A 24,650-nucleotide genomic window follows, 5' to 3' on the forward strand; every position below is an offset into this window, starting at 1 on the left:
TTGCTTAGCCTCAAAAGAGCACTCCTTGGTATTCTCGCCTTTGCGAGTGAGCTTGGTTATAGGAGCTACCACAGAAGAGTACCCTTTTATGAACGGTCTATAAAAGTTGCAAAAACCCAAAAAGCGTTGAATGGACTTTAGCCCTACCGGTTGTGGCCAGTCAGAGATTGTAGACAATTTTTTTGGGTCCATCCGTAACTCTGAACCAGTAACAATGAACCCCAAGAAAGGCATCTCTTGTTGTTCGAATGAGCATTTCTCTAGTTTGCAATACAACCGGTGCTTGCGAAGACGAACTAAAACATGCTGCTGATGTGCATGAAGGTTCCCTGAAAAAATTAAGATGTCGTCCAGGTAGACAATTACAAATTTGTTCAAGAAATCTTGAAAGATATGGTTCATGTATCTCTGGAAAACTGCCGGGATGTTGCTCAAGCCGAACGGCATCACCAAGTACTCAAAGTGTCCATCTCGCGTGTTGAAGGCTGTCTTCCACTCATCTCCTGACCTAATTCGGATCAAATTATATGCCCCGCGCAGATCCAGTTTAGTGAAAAAACGTGCCCCTTTGATTTTATCAAAAAGTTCAGAGATGAGAGGGAGAGGAAAACGGTCCTTCACCGTAATGGCATTGAGACCCCTATAATCAATACAAGGCCTGAGACCCCCGTCTTTCTTCTTGACAAAGAACAGACCTGCTCCCGCTGGTGACTTGGACTCCCTGATAAAACCCCGCTCTAAATTATCTTTGATATACTCTGAAACTGCCTGAGACTCTGCCATGGACAATGGAAACACTCGACCCCGAGGAGGACATTTCCCAGGAACTAAATCTATGGCACAATCCCAAATCCTATGGGCTGGTAGCTTCTCCGCTTCTTTCTTGCTGAACACATCCGCAAAGGCTTGATAAGCGATTGGAAGCTTGGGGCCGGTTCCCAGTTTGGAGGAAGATATAGAACAGGAATGACGTTTAACCTGTTCAAGGCATCGCCTCTGACACCCCTGCCCCCATGCCAATACTTGAGGGCACTTCCAGTCCAGTTCAGGTGAATGCAATTGTAGCCATGGGAATCCCAAAATAACGGTATTCTCTGCAGATGGGAGCACGAAGAAGGAGATGGATTCTTGATGAAGAATCCCTACTTTCATCTGTACAGCTGAAGTATTGGAGCGGATGCCTGAAAAGGGCAACCTATTGCCATCTACTCCTATGATGTGTAGAGGATTCTTCAATCCGTGACATGGAACCCCCAAGCGTTTAGCAGTATCTGCGGTGATGAAGTTGCCATCCGCGCCGGAGTCTAGGAACGCTTTGAAGACCAAGGAAGAGTTCCTATAAGTTAGGGTTACATCGATGGTGAACCCAATTGCGGATACTCGAGAAGAGGTATACGATAGTGTGCCTAACCTGACCCCCTTACAATCAGTTAGGCCTTGTCGTTTCCCGGACGCTTAGGACAAGCAGAGAGAAGATGACCTGACTCCCCGCAGTACAGACACAATCGATTTTTGAATCTTCGCTCTCTTTCTGCGAAAGGAAGACGAGCTTTCCCAATCTGCATGGGTTCCTCCGACTGCTGACTTGCCACGGAAGCTGATGCCGACGGTGGGCTAGTTGGAGGAATGAATCGAGGTGCCAACTTAAAACTGTACTTCCGGGATTGTTCCCTCTCCTTATCCCTCTCTTGGTAACGGAGGTCCACCCGTGTACATAAGGAAATGAGGTCATCCAAAGAAGTCGACGGCTCCCGACCTGCCAACTCGTCCTTAATCTTCTCAGATAGCCCCTGTGTGAAGGTGGCCATCAGAGCTTCCTCATTCCACCCTAACTCGGATGCGAGGGTCCTGAACTGAACCGTGTATTGTCCCACAGTCTGGGTTCCTTGTCTCAGCCGGAGAATGGCTGAAGCGGCGGACGTCACCCGGCCCGGTTCATCAAACACTTTACGGAACTCGGTGATGAATTCAGTGATATTATTAATCACCGCGTGGTCCTTCTCCCAGAGTGGAGAAGCCCAGCACAGAACTTGACCCGAGAGTAGCGAAATCATGTAGGCTACCTTCGCTCTATCCGACGGGAAGGATGCCGCCTGTATTTCAAATTGGAGAAGGCACTGATTTAGAAATCCCCGACACTCCTTAGGATTCCCATCGAATTTAGCTGGGTTCGGAATGCGAAGTGAAGGGGCACTTGCTGCAACCACCGGGGGAAGTGGTGCCGGAGGCGGTGGAGCCGGGGGGGCTTCAATACGTTGCATCAAGGTCTGCAGACATTGCATGATCTGTGCCTGATCCTGTTCCTGCTTGTTCACCCTGGTTAGCAGATGCTCCAATAGCTCCTTTGGAGACGGACCGGCCGCTGGATCCATATTTATGGGCCAGAGTATTCTGTCACAAATTGTACTGAACTACCTGCCTATTCAGCTCGGGAATTGGCTAGACCTAATGCAGAGGTGCGGAGTCTAACCGTGCCGAGGGTTTTCTGCCAGTGACCCCTCCAATTGGGATTTGGGCTTCTGCGGCACTCGACACGTCGGTCGCGGTCCTCTGATTAGGTTTCCCTTTATGAGCTGAAGGCCGGGAGTAGGTGATATGGAGAAGCGGTCGTCTAGCCAGGTCGATATCTATGCGGTCAGTTAGGAGCCCAGGGGAGAGGCAAAGAAGGTCCAATACAAGCCGGGTCATACATGGGAGACACTGTTGCGGTACACTAGGATGAAACGGAGGGATAGTCGAGAGCAAGCTGGGGTCATACACGGGAAGGTCACGAATGGAGCACAAGGGGTCAAGTGGGAGAATCGTCAGTAACAAGCCGGGTCAATCACAGTAGCAATAGAGATCAGGAACTAAGCACAGTAACGCTGGAGTAGGTGTGAGCCTATACTCTGGCAGGGGTTTGCCTGCCAGAGACTTCATTTATACTGTGGACTAGGCAGTTCAATTTCCTGCCTGTCCCTTTAAACACTAGAACATGCGGCGCGCGCGCCGCTAGTGAGCGCGTGCCCACGTACCCGGAAGCTGCAGACACGCTGCCGGGACCTGTGCAGGGAGAGACGCCAGCCGCCCGTTACACCGCCGCCCACCTCAGACCGGCGTCGCCCAGCCTGCTCAGAGCGCTGCCTGAGCCAGTGCCTGGGGCGCCCAGCCTGCTGCCCGCAGAAGCCACGTCCCCGGACCCGGTAAGAGACTCCCGCGGTCCGGGAGACTGACAGACGGCCTTTCTAAGGTTAGATTTAGTGGATTCTGTCAGGGACTTCACATATGGCAGCCAAATGGCAAAACACTTTTTTGCCTTTGCATCTTTATTGAGTGACATTTCCAGCCAGTCCATCTGAAAAAGGTGCGAAACTCGGGGTAGTAACAAAGTTATAGATAACGTGCTGGACTGCATCCATTGTGATAAAATGGTTTTACGTTTTGCAGCAGCTATTTTTGATAAAAATATTCTTTGCCCTGCTGATTGGCGAATCGTGTTAGGGGTCGGGTATATGTCCCAAAATGCCCACTCAGGGGTGGCAGTGAATGCAATGTTATATTGCGAATTAACACAGTTACATACTGTGTCCCAGAAGGTCTTTACTTCTGGATAACTGCACATACAGTGCAGTATATCTGCGTCTGGGGCCTTACATTTAAAACAGCAAGAATCTTCAGCAGTACCCATTAGTAGCATTCTTTTCGGAGTATAGTATGCTCTATGTAGCAGTTTGTACTGCATTTCCATATAAGAGGCTGATATCATTGTTTTGTTCAATCTTACAAATGCAGATAAAAGAGAAGGTAATGATATACTGGGCATGTCCACAGTCCATTTCGCCATACCAGAGTCTAAGGTGTCTATGTCAATACGTCTCTTTATGTGTAGGTATAGTAGGGAGGTTTTACATGGTCTATTCTGAGCATGTTTGATCATGATATCCATGCCTGCAGACATGTCAGCTACCGGAATCCGTTTAATCTGACTGGTCACATAGCTTTTCAGTTGATAATACACATACACAGGCATCTTCACATCTGGGTATTTATCACAGAGCTGTTGATAAGACAATATTGAATCACCTCCATCACCCATGACCTTGTACAGTAGTCGAAGACCCTTTGCTTCACAGTGCCTGATCAATCTGCTATTTTGTATTATCTGCCAATTAGTGTTGATATTGTAATGAATTGAATAACGTATCATGTGTGGATAATTTAAGTCTAGAGCGTGCCATCCGCCATGCTTTGCATGTCGTAGTTATCAATAGATTTCCTGCAACTTCAGGGGGATAAGTCGTTGGCCTCATATGAAGGACACTCGGCAACGGTACATTTGGGCATGTGGCTTGCTCAAGCACTGTGTTAGCATAATAGTTTGTGGAATGTATCCAATCAATCGCGTATCGGAAATTAGCCGCTAACATATAGCTCTTGATGCATGGCAGATTGATACCTCCCAGCGTTGCGTGTTGTGACAATTTAAACATGGAAATCCTGGGTTTCTTCCCATCCCATATAAATTTGCTAAGTGCTACATTCATAATGCGTAAGTCAATTTCAGATATTAAAAGTGGAAGCATCTGGATGGCATACAGTATTTGTGGGAAGGAGATCATTTTGATCATGTGACATCTTCCCTGGCCTTTGAAAAAGCTACTCTGCGAAGCTTACGCCGGCTAGCGGTGCGCGTGCAGAGTGGACACTGTGATTCTCATGTTGTGTTGATATTATTTAATACTGTGGATTATGTGTTAGCTGAGAGAGGAGACTTACTGAGGAGAAAGACATGGGATACCAGTAGCTAACGCTGCATTCAGTGCGAGCATGTAGCACCGTGCTGAGAGAGACAGGGAGGGAGACAGCGTGCTCACAGCGCTGAGAGCTGTGTTTCTTAGCGTGCCTGGACACAGTTACCGGCTGCGAGACCGTGCATGGCATCACGGCTAGCAAAGTAATCCCGGCACTGACATTCAGCAGTGACCAGGCAAATTATTGCAGCACTTGATCTGTGTAAGGACTCATTAAGTCTCATGCGCCATTTGTCTGCTGTTACTTAGCGCTAAATCCCTAAGGGGAAAAAAAACCCTTACAGTTGGCCAACGCGACCACTATTGGGATCTCTTATTGAATGTGATGCCCTACAGTACATTTAACCATAAACTGCGACGTGTGGCAGCTTTGGTAGCATTATTCAAACTGCCTTAATAACTGCACTTTGCATGACAGCAGAGGGTTAAATTGGTGGCAATAAGGGAAGCCAACTTGCCCTCACAGCCAATCTCTCTTCAATCTAAGTATCAGTGGAGGTTAATTTTTTAGCACTCCATTGATACGGATATTGTTGCAATCTTGCACTTACAATAAATTGTATCCAATCTCCTCATTAGCGATACAATAAATGAGACAAAGAGTCTAAAAAGTTACAGACATATCCCAGGCTACACAGCCTTTATTAAAGGGAATAAGTCTGGAAAACCTTACAAATCTTACAGTGAAACACATACACAACTGATTAAAAACATTTAAAATTATTAGTGGTTATCACAGTGTACCACCTGCCCGCCACCTTATTTTAAAACACTTATTGTCTTAGTGGTTACCTCACTTGATTTTGAATGTGTCATTTTTTTTCTTCTTTTTTTTTTATATTTCGCAGCCTATTTTAACATTGTCCAATAAAAGTTAAATCTTAAATCAATTCAGGTGCACCACACCAAGGGACATACTTTTTCCTTTCTCTTTTTGTATCTTCCCAGATAGGACAGAGGCAGGGATCTCCATGATCGAAGATCTGCCAACAGTTTTGCTATTAGTGGTGGATAGTTGACTGCATATAGTTGGGTCGGACCTACCGGTATTGTAAGGCCTAAGTATGTTAGAGAGCCATTCGCCCATATAAATGGGAACCCGGAACGCCATCCAGTCGCAGCCCCCCTGTGTAGTGCCAAGGCTTTGGTTTTTAATTTATTTATCATAAAACCTGATATGTCTTCAAATTCCTTTAACGTATTTAGGAAGCCAGGAAACGCTTCCTTTGGGTTAGTGAAGTAAAGTAACAAGTCATCGGCATACGCCGAGACCTTTAACTCTGTATCTCCATAACGTATTCCATGCCAGTCTCCCTGCAGGTGGAATAATCTAATCAATGGATCAATGGCCAAGTCAAACAGTAATGGGGAAAGTGGGCATCCCTGTCTGGTGCCACGAGTCAGTGCAAAGCTGGAGGTGTTTAGGCCATTTATAGTGAGGATTGCTGTAGGACTATCATAGAGTCTGCGAAAAAGAGTAATGAATCCTACCCCAAATTGTTGGGTGTGTAGCACCCGTAAAAGGTGAGACCAAGATACCCTATCAAAAGCCTTATCGGCGTCGCAACTCACCAACAGGGATTTTCCATTTTTCACTGACAGGGACGTGGTTATGGCGGCTAACACTTGTCAAATATTATGCATCGAGGACCTGCCTTTTACAAAGCCTGTCTGAGATGGAGTAATTTCGGCAATACTACCAGTAATCTGTGGGCTATTATGGTGGTTAGTATTTTTAGGTCTTGGTTTAACAGGGAAATTGGACGATAGGAGCTAACCAAAATTATCATCCTTGCCTGGTTTTGGTAGTATTATGATCCTGGCATGGTTGAAATCAGGAGGGGAAGCATTACCAGCAAGGATGGAGTTATAAAGAGACCGTAAATGCAATTTAAGGTGCGGTAATACTATTTTGTAATAGTCTGCCCCTAGTCCATCTGGTCCCGGTGACTTCCCTTTAGGGATGCCTTTTATAGCTAGTTCTAATTCAGACTCCGTTATGGGCGTAGTTAAAGCTTATCTTTCTGATTGGGTTAACGTGGGAAGTGCAGCTCTCCTAAGGAACTCCATTCCCAATGCTGGGTTGTCAGGAGGGGAGGAATAAAGGTCGGTGTAATAACTTAGAAAGGAGTCGGCAATGTCTGCCGTAGTAGTGCGTTGTTCCTGGTCTATGATTATCCTATTTACATGAGGGTGTGGGTGTTGCCCACGGGCAATGGAGGCTAACAATTTGTTGGATTTATTTCCCCACCTAAAAGTACCGTTGTTTTTGAAAATCTCTGGAACACTGCGCCTTTTCTGTGCATAAGGTATCATATAATGCTTTCGTTTCTAGGTAGCATTGTCTAGAAGTTGGGGTATCGTTTCCCAGCATGGCTGCATAAGAGTCTGAGACCGCAATACTTAGTTCTAGAAACCGAGAATTCAGCCTTTTCTTTTTGGTCGCGGCGTATGCGATTACATGCCCACGCACGACAGGTTTGGATGCGGCCCAAAATAAGTTATAGCCAATATGGTAGCTTCTTGTGATGCAATTGTGTTTTTAGCAGCAATGAGGTCATCTTCAACATTGGAGATACGTTGCTCGGCCTCTTCAAACCATGAGCCGTAATCGTTCAATTGTGAGACCACGGACTCTATGGCCTCCTTTATTCCTGACAGTTTTTCGTCAAGTAAGGGTGAAAGCCCAGCAGCAATTTCTTGTGCCCGTGCTATAGGCGATGAGCTCTCTGCTGAGTGACTCATGTCTTGAGATGCTCGTGTATCAGCTGGTGATGCTGGGGGGCTGGTCACAAGTGCAGACGAGGATTTTGCCTCCCGGTTTTTCGCTGTAGTGGTTTCCCAACATATTTATCCATTGTTGGTCAAAGTGGTCCGCAGCGGCCTGTTGGCTTGGTAAATTTGTGTCAGTTTACAATATTTCAATGATGTGTCGCTGACTATCAACTAGGCTCTTTAAAGGTACTTTGCCAACTTTAGCAGTGTATTCTCTGAGTAGCAGCACCTGTATGACATACAGTGAGTGATATTTTGCTCAGTTGGAATGGTGTTCTACCTCCGTCCACTGGGGGGCAGTAAATGATGCTCAGGGAGCAGGTCACAGCAGGGTCTATCAATCTGGTCACCAGCTGCCAGTTTGATGTGGCTAGCAAGTGTGGGAGAGGTATAGGAAGCAGCTGCAGTTGTAGAAATAATGTCTTATGAGCCCTGATAATAAAAGGTAGTGCAGCCAGGGAGGTTCTGGGGTCTTAAAGATGGTTCGCAGAGTTGCGCAAATAAAGTATTATACACAGGTTCTGTGTAACGAAGCAAACCTTAAGCGCCGCCATACTAATGCACATAAATTCATATCCCACATTAACACGGAATAAAATAGTTAATTATAGGACTAGTGCACTACACACAGTTTGACCAACAATACGCAACTATTTATATGTACATGTTTAGTATCATTATATTCAGTGTCTCATGCGCAGCACTCCGGTCGTAGCGAAAACTTCGCAAGTCCTATTGTCCGATAATTAAGGACATAATCCATAATCCTTGTACTTTTCTGTATGAACTGTGTAAGACAAAGGGTCGAGTTATAACCGGTTCTTGTTGTTGATTTACGACCCCTACGACGATGCCAACAGACAAAGGACACCGAAGTACACTCCCTCTACACCAATCCAACTTAAGTGCAGTACTTTGCTCCAATCCCTGAGGACTTGACTTTTGAACCCTTAACCAATGGAAATGGCCTTTAACCTCCTTTGTTTGGACACTATAAAGATAGCTATCCCTGAGCTGGCTCGGTCACTTCGGCACTGCATCTCCCCCTTCATCCTGACCGGGCTAAGTTCTATTTGAACCTAGCGAGCTCGACCGGACTGCGCTGCGCATATTGATGAGACGGTAAACGGTTGCATTCCCTTGTGTTCACTTAGATGGTTATGGCTGATTGTATTCTGTATCTATTTTCTTTCCCCTAGTAGAGTTGCAATCATATTTAGTATTGTTAAATCCATTGTATTGCGTGTTATACTGTGTTTCTTCTTTCTGTACCCCCCTGCTGTCCGCTAGGGACTAAATACATTATTTGGAGAATCTATCTCCTCACTTTGAGTTATATCCTTGTCTTGACTCTTATTCGCATCTAGCGATAAAGGTGTATTACGGACATTGTCCTTAAAGGTATTCACAGTTTTGTGTACTAAGTACTGAGAAAGGATACTCTATTACAAGTATCGGTCTAACGTGTATAATACACGAGAAAGGTTCGCTACGCTGTGCTACGCTTTGTTCGCACGTAGCTAGGTAAAAAGGGTAAGCAGGTTACGGACAGATTACGTAATCTGCGCACTTCACTTGTTGTCCTTCTGGTAATATTTATATCGATATTGATAATTAGGGGCTCGTCCGAGAGTTACATCCTTTAAAACACTGTACCAAGCGCAGTACTTGAGCCTATACCAGCAAAAGGGTGGAAAGTGATCATTTAACCATTGCTGGAAAGGCCAAGTCGGCGGCGGTACAGGGTTTGAAAGGTGCTGGCGTATGAACCCGAGGTATAAGAAGAAGTGAAGTCCAAAGAGGAATTACGTGTCGTGATTAAAGCATATAAGGTGTTTGTATTAAGTAAGCTGTACTTCTGCCTGCCACAAGTAGTTTAACGGGGTATAGTGTCTTGAATTGCTTGTTTATAGTTACGGTACATGTAACGTGTGCGATAAGGTTTCCCACACGTGGAGGCAAAGGCCTGTGTTTATTATAGTACATAGAGGATTCCTTCTGTGCAAAACTATAATCTTTTGTTGTTAGTTACTGCAGGGCCAGGGACTCCGCCACGTGGCGACAATTTCTGGGCCTTTACAGTAATGTGAAGCGCCTGCAGTGTATTACGTAAGATACGTACACACGTGCTTACGTTAGGAAATTTTCGCATCTTTTGTACGAAACTTACGGATTTAGTGCGGGATTTATTTCGCATCTTTGTAAGTAACTTTCGGACCTAGTACGGGATTTCGCATTTCTGCGTAATTACGGCGTTCAGCGACACCCGATTGCGAACAAATGCACTGTAGAACACGTGGGTGGCCGATCCATCGGCGGTTTGTGAACAGGTTGTAACAAAGACACGTGCATACGTGGCTGTTCGCGGGCACTGCACACGCAGCACACATAAGGTGACTAGTATTAAATCACAAGCTCTATTTAACGGTATATTAACATACTGGTGATAAAGCGGTAATTAATACAAGAAAGCATAGTATTTTCGATTCAATTTTTCAAAAGCAAGCAATTCAAGCATTATTTTAATAGATTCCTATAGCCATTTAAGGGATTTATACTCGCATAAGCATCTGGTGAGAAACTGCCAACCAGGGAAAGTTTTCTGTACAGAAATATTTCAAGTTTTAAGTGTAAGGCCCAGGTGTAAATAGCATCCAGTGTGAAAATCATTGGGTGAACGGGCGTATGACGATGCGACCCATAGCGCTATAGAAATTGAGTATTTGTGTGTTGAAATAGGACATATAGGTGTGCGTGACGACGTACCCATAGGAACTGCCCCTTTCATAGATCCGCCTATTTGGATCTACCGGAAGGGTACAAGTAGCAAAATCAGAACCTATTTAGCTCCTTATTTAGAACCAGTTTTGAAGGATACAGGAAAAACAAGTTTTTTTGTGTTCTGCAAAATTCGGCCGCACCCTGCAAGTTGACTAGCGATTTGTTTCTAGCCGAAAGACTGTGGTGATTGAGTACACGTCCTTGTAGATTGAGTGTCACGCTTAGTTGCGGAAACGTTTCAAGATATTGAGAAGGAGTGTTTGGGTGCTGCTCACTGATAAATCACCCACCAGCCTCTTAAAGTGTGAACCTCTCATTCTCATAAATCAAATTTGAACAATGGGAAACAGCGGCTCACACAGGGGGGCCGTGCTACATTGGGAAGAATTACGCCGACCCAAAGATCGGCAGCATTTATAACGTGTATGAAGCACGGTGAACGAGCAGTTGTTTACCAAGATAAATGGAAGATGACCCAGGGCAGCGTGCTAGAATTTCCCAGTGTTGGTAGTTTTGATCCAGAAATCTTATCTGCGGTTAAAGATAAAATAGGTTTACTCTCTTCACGTAGAAAAAGAGTGGAACACATTGAAATACTTAACTTGTGGCAGAAGGAAGGTCAGATTCAAAGGGGAATGGGATGTCCAGCAGCTGCAGATATAATCAGCCTTAGGAATGCAACCGCACCTCCCCCCCATATATGCCAGAGGGGGCAATAGCCGTCAAACAGAAAATGAACAAAAATACAACAGTAACTAACTTGTACCCTGTTTTATCCCCTTACAAGGAAACCACAGAGGAAAATGATATGTTGTTGACATCGGCCGTCTCCTATGCAATTAACATGCATGAAGGGAAGGCTGAATCAGCAAAAACTGCTGCTACAGCTCCAGCCCAGGAAGAGGAGACGGCTGATGCCAACTGCGCAGATGTAGACACAGGTAAGGAAGCACCACACAGCACAGACACAATTGACCCCATACCAGGACCCAGCAATGCGAACGTGGTGCAAACGTACCCTGCACGCACACTGGAGGTTCCCTATGGTAAGGCAGACAGAGAAGGAGTGATACCTACAAGGATGATATCCATGTTAAATCCATGGACATGGTTAGAACTGCGGTCCATCATTTCAGATTTCCCTGATCCTAGGAAAGATCTGTCATTATGTCAGAAATTTGTAAAGGATCTGGGAAACTCTGACGAACCCACCAATAAGGATTGGAGAATCCTGTTGAGGGCCTGTCTCCCTACCCACATAGACATCCCGAAATTCATTCAGGATAGTGGGTTGAAAGTGGACAAGGAAATAAATGATGAGATCAACCAGGAAAATATACGCCTAATCAACTTGCAATTGGGGGTATGGCAGTGTAATATAGCAAGATCTTCACCATCAAACAAAAGGATGGTGAATCCGCTTGCAAATATTTCATCAGGGCCTTGCAAACGGTATCAAAACACACTGGTGTCTCCGAACCTAAGGATAATCCTCACCTGAGGGAGAGGATTGTCTCTGTGCTGGTGGAAGGGCTTAGGGAAAACCTGAAAGTTAGGGTCCAGATATCCTTCCCCAATTGGCGGGGAAAGACAGTAGATGCCCTACGGGAATCTGCTGTGGAACACGACCAAAACACAAAGAAAAGCCGAGAGATGCAAACCGAGAAATTGATGGTGGTTAGCATCCAAGCTTTGAGTAATGCCCCAAACAAGACCACATACCACCCGAACACCCGAGATACAGGCAGAAGGCCAATATTGTGCTACAACTGCAATAGGGAAGGACACTACTCCAAAAACTGCAGGTCAGGAAACCCCAGGAGAAACAATACACATAGAAGGGACTGGGAGCCTCACCAGGGTGAGACACGTAGGTACCCAACGCCAAGACACTGGGAGGAGGCAGACAGGTCACGCAACATGCCTCCACCGCATTTACTGGCCAACTCAGTGCTAAGAGCAACACAATCACAACAATAGGAAACAGGTCATACCTGTATCCTACAGCCAGTTAGATTAACACAACACCTTAGAGAGGAACCTCAGGTAAAGGTTGATTTAGCTGGGGTAAGACCAACCTTTTTGGTTGATAAAAAAGGGCGGCCAGATCTGTTCTCAACACTCCTCTAAATTTGGGTTTCACTGATCAATCAGTAGCAGCAACTGGGGTAACAGGAAAAGTGCAACATTACCCAATGACGAAACCAGCAGAGGTTACAATCGGGCCCCTGCATACCAAACATTCTTTCCTGTTGGCTGCAGCGGCTCCGACCAACCTCCTGGGTAGAGACTTATTATGTAAGATGGGATGTGTCATCTATTGCACCCCTGATGGGGTATTTCTGGATACTCCTAAAAACCTTGCACAGGAAGTGCAAGATTTGCTGGACACTCCTCAGAGGCTAATGTTGCATTCAACTGTTGTAGATTCAAATCCATCTAGGGTAGCTGAAATTACAGCTCAAATACCGAGTTCCCTTTGGCATAAAGATGGACAAGATGCTGGGTTGATGGCAAACGTAGCTCCAGTAGAGATCCGTTTAAAAGAAGGCAGGATAGCCCCAAAAATACCACGATACCCTTTAAAACCGGAAGTCGAACTAGGTGTGTACCCCGTGATCCAACGATTGCTACAGCAAGAAATCCTAGTTCGAACCTCTAGCACGGCCAATAGTCCCATCTTCCCTGTGAAAAAGAGTGGAAGGAGGGGCTACAGACTAGTGCAGGATTTAAGAGGGGTAAGCAAAGTAATTGAGAGCCAATTCCCCGTAGTGCCAAACCCAGCTGTCATCCTGATGCAAATCCCACCTCACTGTACACATTTCACTGTCATTGATTTGTGTTCTGCTTTCTTCTCTGTCTCTTTACACCCTGACAGCCAATACCTTTTTGCTTTCACGTACAGAGGAGTACAGTATAACTGAACCAGACTCCCTCAGGGATTCATAGACAGCCCTAGCATCTTCTCTCAGGCCTTGCATGATTGTTTACAATCCTTTTAACCCTTGAGTGGTTCGATACTAATACAATATGTTGACGACATATTGTTGTGTTCTGAATCACTGGAGTCATCAGTGGATGACACTCGACAGCTGCTGATGCATTTCTCAGAGACAGGACATAAAGTATCAAAGGATAAATTACAATTATGCCAGACCAGGGTTAAGTAACTGGGCCACTGTCTTACCCAAGGGTTGAGACACCTCACTGACGACCGAATCCAGGCGATTCAAAACATGGTACTGCCGCAGACCCAGCATCAGATCCATACATTCCTAGGCATGTGTGGCTACTGTCGCAATTGGATCCCAGGATTCTCTATTCTGGCATTACCACTGCAAGAAATGGTTTCCTCCACTAAGCCAGATCGGGTCTCTCATACTGAGTAATCCGAGCTGGCTTTCGAGGAATTAAAGATGAGCCTAACAAAGAATCCAGCACTGGGAATGCCAGATTATGGGAAACCCTTTGAACTGTACGGTACAGAATCAGCTGGGTGTGCGGCAGGAGTACTTGTCCAAAAACATGGTGATGCCAACCGACCAGTAGCGTACTACAGTGGCCAATTGGACACAGTAGCACGCTCACTCCCAACTTGTTTACGAAGCGTAGCTGCAATAGCACAACTAGTAAACAAGAGTGAGGATGTGGTGTTGGGACACGATTTAACTGTTCATGCTCCCCATGCTGTTTCTGCTCTCCTAAACTCTGCCCAAACTCGACATGTGTCCTCAGCGCGGTTCACTAAGTGGGAACTGGCGCTGATGGCCCCAGTAAACATTACCATAAAGCGATGCAATACATTGAACCCATCCACATTCCTACCTCATGTGCCCTCCAAGGCACAAAGGGTGGGGGTTGATGGGATTGTTGCTGAAAATGGTAAGGCAGAGGTTAGTGAAAGTGGGGACAAACATGATTGCATGACCTACCTGAATCAGACCTTTACAGCACGTCCTGACATAAGCGACAGCCCATTAAGTGAGGTAGACATAACCTTATTCACTGATGGCAGCTGTCATAGACAAACGGAGATGGGAGAGCTGTGCACAGGCTACGCGGTAGTAGATGGAGAAGGTATTGTGGAAGCTGAACCCCTGGGACCACCTCACTCGGTACAGGTAGCGGAAATGGTGGCATTGACCAGAGCATGTGAACTGGCCAAGGGAAAATCAGTTAACATATATAGACTCCAGATATGCTTTTGGAGTTGTGCATGATTTTGGTGCCCTATGGCGCCTCAGAAATTTCATGACGGCAGCTGGCACACACAACATATTTCAGAAGACTCCTGGGAGCTATCCAGCTTCCAGACAGAGTGGCTGTTATCAAGTGTAAAGCTCACACATCAGAGAAGGATCCGGTGTCCCTTGGTAACAGCCGCGCTAATGAGGCAGCGAAAAGGGCCGCATGCCCTGTAAATATCTCTTCTTCCCCCATGAATCTTTGCGCACTTAACATGGTATCCACGTCAAAACTGATAGACATGCAAAATTTGTGTTCCCCACAGGAGAGAGCAGTATGGAAGTCGAAGGGATGTGGCCAAGAGTCCACCGGACTCTGGAGAGATGGACACGGGAAACCAGTGGCCCCCAGGGCATACATTCCTAGTCTAGCCGAGGCGGCCCATGGGCTGACACATCTCAGGAAGGAAGGTATGTGCAAGCTGGTAAAGGCCTACTGGTGTGCACCAGGGTTCGCTTCTCAGGCAGGTAGAGTGGCAATGTCATGCCTCACCTGTTTGAGGAAGAACATTGGGAAAGCCATCCCAACAGAGCCATCCCACATCCCTCCTACAGAAGGCCCTTTCCAGGTAATACAAATCGACTTCATACAGTTACCACCCTGTAGAAATCTGAAATGTGTTAGTATGTGTTGACATGTTTTCCAGCTGGGTGGAGGCTTTCCCCGCTGCCTCCAACACTGCTACTTTCACAGCTAAGAAAATATGCCAAGTGTTTGTCTGCAGATATGGTATCCCACAGGTTATTGAGAGTGACAGAGGCACTCAATTCACGTCTTCCAAATCATGGGTAAACTCCTGGGAATTAATAGTAAACTTCATACTCCATATCGACCCCAAGCGAGCGCCAAAGTTGAGAGAATGAATGGTACTATTAAGAACTAATTGGGTAAAGTTATGGCCGAAACAGGGTTATTATGGCCAAAGGCACTGCCCATTGTGCTGTATAGCATTAGGACCACTCCCAGAGCTCCGCTTAACCTGTCCCCCTTCGAGATATTGTTTGCCCGGCAGCCACACGTCATGATAGACCCACAAGATGATCTAAAATGTAACAATGAACTGACGGTGCAATATATCCTAAAACTAAACAAACAGCTGAGGGAACAGCAAAAGGAATTGAACTTGTTGACACCTGACATGCCTGTTGAGAACTGTCATAATCTTAAACCAGGAGACTTTTTTTACGCTCAGGTTGTTTGATAGACCATTGGGAAGGACCTTACCAAGTCTTGTTGACTAGCACTACATCAATAAAAGTCACAGAGAGAGAGAGAATTGGATACATTCGTCCCACTGCAAGAAAGCCATAAACCCAGAAGTCCCTTATGTAGAGAGCGAAAGAGAAGAAATATCGCTAGAGGCGTTGTTCCGGGAGGACTGACAAGCAGCCAAGGTCAAGCAACCTGTACGAGCTAATTAAAGGACAAAGCAATAAAAGACCCCTGGTATAGAGGATGGAAGGACTCCAAGCAACAGGTTCATGGTTCTATTTTTGTTCCCTTGTTTTCTTTCTCTTATCCCTTCTTCACCCAAGGACATTCGGTGGCTGCCAAACCCTAGAGTGAATGGAGCGGAGTTCTGACAGTGTACTAATCGTCCCAGATCAGGGTGAAGTAGAATCCCTTAGTAAGCCTGATATTTTACCCATAACCGGAGATGGTAAGAGGTATGAGGGAAACGTAGTTCAAGGGCAATGTGATGAGTTATTGTCTGGTGAATACGGTGTAGAATGCATCCAGCGTTGCCAGTCGATGGGTAAGGCAACTACGGGCCGACATCCTTTGAGTAATTAGCACTCAGTGGGTAAGGTCTTAAACCAAACAGAATGCTGGGTGTGTTCACAAGTATTACACAAAAGGAGTAGTGTAGGCCTAGTCCCATATCCATCAAGGATATCTGAGATAAGTGTCTTAAATAAGGGGAGGCCACTGGATAAGAAATACCTGTATACCAGGTCCCCTAGCCTTAGATTACACCCATACCAGGTGGACAAGTCCCTGGTGTGTATGAACTTCTCCAGTTCCAGACAGATTCGTACCTGGAAAGTGACATGGTATAACCAGACGATAACTTACTCCCAGCGCCCAGATGGAGAGCCTATTGATAAGGAATTGCTATTGAAGATCCGCACCAGTGGAAGACACTATAAATATGTTTACACTGTTAAGAAAAACAAAATGATGGCTGGCAGAGTATCCGCTGGCTATTGTAATATGACCTTACAGCCAGAAACTTGTGAAGAACAGGTCAGGGAGCAGGGGACGGGAATGTGTTTATGGATGATGTGTGATAAAATTATGAAATATTCTGTCCTATATTTTATCCCTGATGATGTTTATTATATTTGTGGTAGAAGGGCGTACAAATGGCTCTCCATGAACTACGTTGGAATCTGTTATTTAGGTAGAGTGTTGCCCGAAGTAATGACCCTTACCCATGATGAAATGGTAAGCATACACCAAGGTATACCTCCTCCTTACACTCATACCCACTATGATCAAATCCACAAGAGGGATTTAATAATTAGGAAGGAACCCATAGCTGCAGACTTGATACATGAATCATTCGGTATCCAACTCCTCATTGCATTAGACATTACCCATACCGCCAGGGGAGTCAATTTTAAAGTATATCCAAGCATTAGCAAGCTTGGTAGACAACATTACTGAGATCTATGATGACACTTTTAGATACACTGGAAGGGAGTTACAAGCATATAAGAGAGAGCTAGTTCAACATCGGATGGTGTTGAACTATCTGACAGCCATGACAGGAGGATATTGTGTCACCCTCTCCACACAGTTTGGGGTAAAGTGTTGCACGTACATTACCAACAATACTGAAGACCCAGAAGAAATCATCGATCAACGGATGGATGAGATTCTTCAGCTTAAATGGGAGTTCGGAGGGAACACAATATCAGCCTGGCAGAAGTAGGTGACAAGGTCAGCGTATGGACCTCCTGGTTGAACCCAATGCATTGGTTCTCCGGGCTAGGAGAATGGGCACAAGGAATCATAGCCAGTATCGGAAAACTACTCCTCTGTATCGGTGGTGCCATCATAGTCTTTGTACTATTGTTTAAATGTGTTAAAACCTTGACCCGGGAAAAACCCAAACATATTGAAATCATGAGTGTAAGAACGAGGGATTCAGAGGAAGACAAGGGTTTGGTATATGACCCTAGGATTGAAATCATCACCCATTATAGGATACCATATCTGAAAAATTGTACATATTGTAACCTCCCCTGTTTTTATTTTTATCCCAAACCTGTACATTATCCTTCGTCACCCTTAGTAAATTGTTAAGATAAATGTGGCCCCTCGTTTATCCATAATCCAGGATTGGCCAAGCGCAGATGGTTTACTCCCTTTTTATGTGAAATTCAAAGGTCCCAAATTGTTTTATTAGGATTATGAATTTCTGTTGTGTTTTAGGAAAAATTTTGAACTGTGACAGTTCCGTATTCACTGTCAAAGGGTGGACTGTTAAAGTCGACTTGCATACACGCCATTTTAGAATAGTATGGCCGCCATTTTGGTTCACAGAGTTGCGCAAATAAAGTATTATACACAGGTTCTGTGTAACGAAGCAAACCTTAAGCGCCGCCATACTAATGCACATAAATTCATATCCCACATTAACACGGAATAAAATATAGTTAATTATAGGACTAGTGCACTACACATAGTTTGACCAACAATACGCAACCATTTCTTGTACAGGTCTAGTATCATTATATTCAGTGTCTCATGCGCAGCACTCCGGTCATAGCGAAAACTTCGCAAGTCCTATTGTCCGATAATTACGGACATAATCCATAATCCTTGTACTTTTCTGTATGAACTGTGTAAGACAAAGGATCGAGTTATAACCGGTTCTTGTTGTTGATTTACGACCCCTACGACGAGGTCAACAGACAATGGACACCGAAGTACACTCCCTCTGCACCAATCCAACTTAAGTGCAGTACTTTGCTCCAATCCCTGAGGACTTGACTTTTGAACCCTTAACCAATGGAAACGGCCTTTGACCCCCCTTTGTTTGGACACTATAAAGATAGCTATCCCTGAGCTGGCTCGGTCACTTCGGCACTGCATCTCCCCCTTCATCCTGACCGGGCTAAGTTCTATATGAACCTAGCGAGCTCGACCGGACTGCGCTGCGCATATTGATGAGACTGTAAACGGTTGCATTCCCTTGTGTTCACTTATATGGTTATGGCTGATTGTATTCTGTATCTGTTTTCTTTCCCCTAGTAGAGTTGCAATCATATTTAGTATTGTTAAATTCATTGTATTGCGTGTTATACTGTGTTTCTTCTTTCTGTACACCCCTGCTGTCCGCTAGGGACTAAATACATTATTTGGAGAATCTATCTCCTCACTTTGAGTTATATCCTTGTCTTGACTCTTATTCGCATCTAGCGATAAAGGTGTATTACGGACATTGTCCTTAAAAGGTATTCGCAGTTTTGGGTACTAAGTAAGGATACTCTATTACAAGTATCGGTCTAACGTGTATAATACACGAGAAAGGTTCGCTACGCTTTGTTCGCACGTAGCTAGGTAAAAAGGGTAAGCAGGTTACGGACAGATTACATAATCTGCGCACTTCACTTGTTGTCCTTCTGGTAATATTTATATCGATATTGATAATAGCTAATGATGTGCCCATAGGAGTTTATGTGACAGGGGGCCAGGGACCAGCCACAAGCCCACTGCAGAGTCTCACCTGATGGGTCTGGTGTCTGCAGCACACCTCCTCTGAGTGTGTGCATGTTATTTCAAGGCAGACAAGCAGCCCATACACGCTGCTATGAGGGCGTGCTTTCCGTGCTGTACTAGCACAGATCACATTGCATTGCATTGCATGTGCATCCGTTGTGCATGCAATGCGATGAAACCTAAGTACAAAAAGTATGTGCTTGCACATACTTTTTGTACTTAGGTTTCATCACATTGCATCGCATTGCATGCACAACGGATGCACATGCAATGCAATGTGATCCCTGCTAGTACAGCACGCCCACAAAGCAGCGTGTATGGGCTTCCTCCAAGATGGCCGCCGTCTGGGACCCGCAATCCACCCTCCGCCTCCACAGCGGCCGCCCCGTGCAAGTCAGGGAGCCAGGTGTTGTCCGGTGTTTCTGCGGGCTGTAGAGGAGGTAGGGACCAAGGAGCTGAATGCCGCAGCAAGGTAAGGAGCGGGTCGGGTCTTCCAAGATGCCGCCCGTCCCTGCACTGTATATACGGCGCCGATTCCGGGGTTATTTCTTTGGTGGGGAGCCAGGGAGTGCTGCCTCTTACCCACCGCTGTCTCCTCTGGTGTATACCCCAGGTCTCCTGCCACTTGGTCGTCGCCAGCGCCGGTTCCGTCCAGTGTTCCCAGAGCAGGAGAGCTCTTCAAATGCGGCCACCAGCTGGGTCCGCCCACCGGAAGTCCAATGAAATGATTTTTAATAATTTAAGTGTAATACTTAATTGATCCAATTTGCTCATTAGCGATCCACCCACTTTCCTTTTTTCTTGCACAAATTGGGGTTCGACACCCCCCAGTAGGAGCTGCTTGGCTCAACACCCATATAGGCGACTGTCTCTCTTTTTTGACCCTTTGGGTCCTAAAAAACATTTTTCTTGTGTGAACATACCCAAATATAAATAGCATAGGACTGCACAGATAAGCAAATGATACAGTAAAACAATAGGTCACAATAAACACATAAGAGTTTCTCCTGCCCTAACAATGTTATTTAAGGACCAATAAGGTTATGCATACCATTTATGAAGTTTCCATGAGCCTGCCCATCTACTTCACCGGAAACACTTCTTATACTGTTCTGGACCTGGAGCAGGACAGCTGTATGTAAGAAGGAAATTGCCGTCAGCTTGTGTGTGACTTTTCCATTTATACCACTATTTGGTCTTTGAGAAACCCAAACGATTTTTCAGATTCCATAGCAATGAATTATAAATAGATCATACTGCATAGGTCAGGCATGTACAAACTATGGACCTCCAGCTGTTGTGAAACTACAAGTCCCATCATGCCTTGCCACAGTTTTGCTATTAAGGAATGCTAAAACTATGGCAAGGCATGCTGGGATGTGTAGTTTCACAACAACTGGAGGGCCACAGTTTGGACGTGCCTGGCATACTGTAGGTCAATAATAACAATCACTGCTATGCTATAAAATGAAAGGGTCTTACACCTCACACTAGTGACTATAGACACTAGAGCATCTTAACCCCTTCCTGACAGAGCCAGTTTTTGCGTTCCTGACAGAGCCCTTTTTTTCAAATCTGACATGTATCACTTAAGTGGGGATAACTTTTTTTTGCTTTTACTTATCCCAGTGATTTTGAGATTGTTTTTTCGTGACACATTGTACTTCAAATTAGTGGTAAATTTGGGTCGATACAGTCTGTGTTTTTTTGTGAAAAATACCAAAATGTCGTGAAAAAATGGAAAATTTTGCAATTTGCAAAATGTTAAATTTTCTGCTTGTGAGACAAATAATCATACCACTCAAAATAGTTAATAACTAACATAGACCATATGTCTACTTTATGTTTCCATCATTATTTCAACTTCCTTTTAATTTTTTTGGACACTAGGAGGCTTACAATATGAATAGCAAATTCTCAAATTTTCAAGAAAATTTCAAACACTGATTTTTTTAGGGACCAGTTCAGTTCTGATGTGACTTTGAGGGACTTGTATGTGAGACACCCCCATAAATGATACCATTTCAAAAACTGCACCCCTCACAGTATTCAAAACAGCATTTTGGAAGTTTGTTAACCCTTTAGGTGTTTCACAGGAATTAAAACAAAGTGTAGGTGAAATTTCAAAATTTCATTTTTTTTGCAGATTTGCAATTTTAATACATTTTTCTAAGGAACACAGTACATTTTACTAGAGAAATGTGACTAAAAATTGATTCCCCCAATTCTTTTGTTTTCATAAATATCCTATATGTGGCCCTAGTGTGCACGTTGACCAAACCACAGGCTTCATAATAGAAGGAGCACCTACTTGATTTTGGAGCCTCCTTTTTATGAGATTATTTTTTAGGCACCATGTAGGTTTCTAGGCACCATAAGATGCTAAAATTTAGGAACCCCCCCACAAGTGACCCCATTTTGCAAACTACACCCCTCAGGGAATTCATCTAGGGGTATAGTGTACATTTCAAACCCCCAGGGGTTTCACCAATTTTGATACAACTGGGCTGTGCAAATGCAAAATTACATTTTTTACACAAAAATGCAGTTCTGGCTCAAAATTTTTCATTTTCACAAGGAATGAAGGAGACAAAGCACCCCAAAATCTGTGCCCCAATTTCTCCCGAGTACGGCAATGCCTCACATGTGACCAAAAAATACCATTTGGGTGCATGGCAGGACTCAGAAAGGAAGGAGTGATTTTTGGATTTTGCAGCTCAGATTCTGGTGGAATGTTGGTGGGTGCTATGTTGCATTAGCAAGACCCCCCAAGCACCAATACAGTGGAACCCCCCCACAAGTGACCCCATTTTGCAAACTACACCCCTCAGGGAATTCATCTAGGGGTATAGTGTACATTTCAAACCCCCAGGGGTTTCACCAATTTTGATACAACTGGGCAGTGAAAATGAAAAATTACATTTTTTTACACAAAAATGCAGTTCTGGCTCAAAATTTTTCATTTTCAGAAGGTATGAAGGAGAAAAAGCACCCCAAAATCTGTGCCCCAATTTCTCCCGAGTATGGCAATGCCTCATATGTGACCAAAAAATACCAGTTGGGTGCATGGCAGGACTCAGAAGGGAAGGAGTGATTTTTGGTGGTGGAATGTTGGTGGGTGCTATGTCGCATTAGCAAGACCCCCCAAGCACCAATACAGTGGAACCCCCCCACAAGTGACCCCATTTTGCAAACTACACCCCTCAGGGAATTCATCTAGGGGTATAGTGTACATTTCAAACCCCCAGGGGTTTCACCAATTTTGATACAACTGGGCAGTGAAAATGAAAAATTACATTTTTTTACACAAAAATGCAGTTCTGGCTCAAAATTTTTCATTTTCATAAGGTATGAAGGAGAAAAAGCACCCCAAAATCTGTGCCCCAATTTCTCCCGAGTATGGCAATGCCTCATATGTGACCAAAAAATACCATTTGGGCGCATGGCAGGACTCAGAAGGGAAGGAGTGATTTTTGGATTTTGCAGCTCAGATTCTGGTGGAATTTTGGTGGGTGCTATGTCGCATAAGCAAGACCCCCCAAGCACCAATACAGTGGAACCCCCCCACAAGTGACCCCATTTTGCAAACTACACCCCTCAGGGAATTCATCTAGGGGTATAGTGTACATTTCAAACCCCCAGGGGTTTCACCAATTTTGATACAACTGGGCAGTGAAAATGAAAAATTACATTTTTTTACACAAAAATGCAGTTCTGGCTCAAAATTTTTCATTTTCAGAAGGTATGAAGGAGAAAAAGCACCCCAAAATCTGTGCCTCAATTTCTCCCGAGTACGGCAATGCCTCATGTGTGACCAAAAAGTGGCAGGACTCAGAAGGGAAGGAGTGATATTTGGATTTTGCAGCACAAATTCTGGTGGAATGTTGGTGGGTGCTATGTCGCATTAGCAAGACCCCCAAAGCACCAATACAGTGGAACCCCCCCACAAGTGACCCCATTTTGCAAACTACACCCCTCAGGGAATTCATCTAGGGGTATAGTGTACATTTCAAACCCCCAGGGGTTTCACCAATTTTGATACAACTGGGCAGTGAAAATGAAAAATTACATTTTTTTACACAAAAATGCAGTTCTGGCTCAAAATTTTTCATTTTCAGAAGGTATGAAGGAGAAAAAGCACCACAAAATCTGTGCCCCAATTTCTCCCGAGTACGGCAATGCCTCACATGTGACCAAAAAATACCAGTTGGGTGCATGGCAGGACTCAGAAGGGAAGGAGTGATTTTTGGATTTTGCGGCTCAGATTCTGGTGGAATGAATGGTGGGTGCTATGTGGCATTAGCAAGACCCCCGAAGCACGGTGAAATGATGAACCTAAAAATCCATAGATGTGTGGTATATTTTAAAACACTCCTTTATACATAGGCCGGGTTTGTCGGGGCAAGTGTCACACTGGAAAATAGTTTGCTTTCTTATTCCCTTTTTATAGCAAACTTTGCACCTTTTTTGTGTCCTGCCCTTTTTTCCAGTGGAGGGGATTTAACACAGGAAAATGCTGCCCTGGTACAATACGGGGGCCAGTACTAGAAGTACTGGGGCCCTCTGCCTGCTGGTTCCCAAATACTAGGCCCTTTATGACTTCCTCTTGAAAGTGCATAAATGTCCCCCTCTGGCCGGTAGAACGGAATAGCACGTAAGCGTTATACAGTGCCATCTGGATGATATACACGGCCAGCTTCTTGTACCAGATTTTTGTTTTCCGCAGGGCACTGTACGGCTTCAGTACCTGATCTGAAAGATCCACTCCGCCCATGTACCTATTGTAGGATACAATTAGGTTTTGAGGTGTGGGTACTGGTACCTCGTACAGGGACGGAGGTGGTACTGTCTCCGTGAATTGTTGTCAGTATAAGGACATCCCTCTTGTCCTTATATTTGACCAACAACATATTTTCGGTGCATATTCCCCTGCTTTCACCCCTTCTCATTACTTGGGCAATGTGCGTTTTTGGGAGGCCTCTTTGGTTCTTGCGCACAGTACCGCAAGCTGCTGTACCTCTTGAACCAAGGGCCTTAAACAGGGGGATGCTGGTGTAAAAGTTATCCACATAGAGGTGATAACCTTTATCCAGGAAGGGGTGCACTAAATCCCAGACAATTTTTCCACTAACACCTACGAGGGAGGGGGGGCATTCTGGCGGTTCAATTCTTGAATCCTTCCCTTCATATACCCTAAACCTGTGGGTGTACCCTGAGGTGCTTTCACACAGCTTATACATTTTTATGCCATACCTTGCCCTCTTACTGGGAAGGTACTGGCGGAATTTAACCCTTCCTTTAAAATGTATAAGGGACTCGTCTATGCAA

General features: G+C 44.9%; 1 protein-coding gene across 3 annotated transcripts in view; it reads right to left on the bottom strand.

The window, feature by feature from the left end:
- The window catches only part of LOC146068921 (GRAM domain-containing protein 2A-like), a 291,321-nt gene that overhangs the window by 83,436 nt on the left and 183,235 nt on the right, over positions 1–24,650 (bottom strand). For all 3 annotated transcript variants that reach the window (XM_083179269.1, XM_083179267.1, XM_083179268.1), the window contains exon 10: positions 20,374–20,454. In XM_083179269.1, coding sequence (XP_083035395.1) covers positions 20,374–20,454 — 81 coding nt within the window. The remainder of the gene's footprint in view (positions 1–20,373; positions 20,455–24,650) is intronic.

Source organism: Crinia signifera, chromosome 1, assembly GCF_055691185.1.
Source record: "Crinia signifera chromosome 1, ASM5569118v1, whole genome shotgun sequence".
NCBI lineage: Eukaryota > Metazoa > Chordata > Amphibia > Anura > Myobatrachidae > Crinia > Crinia signifera.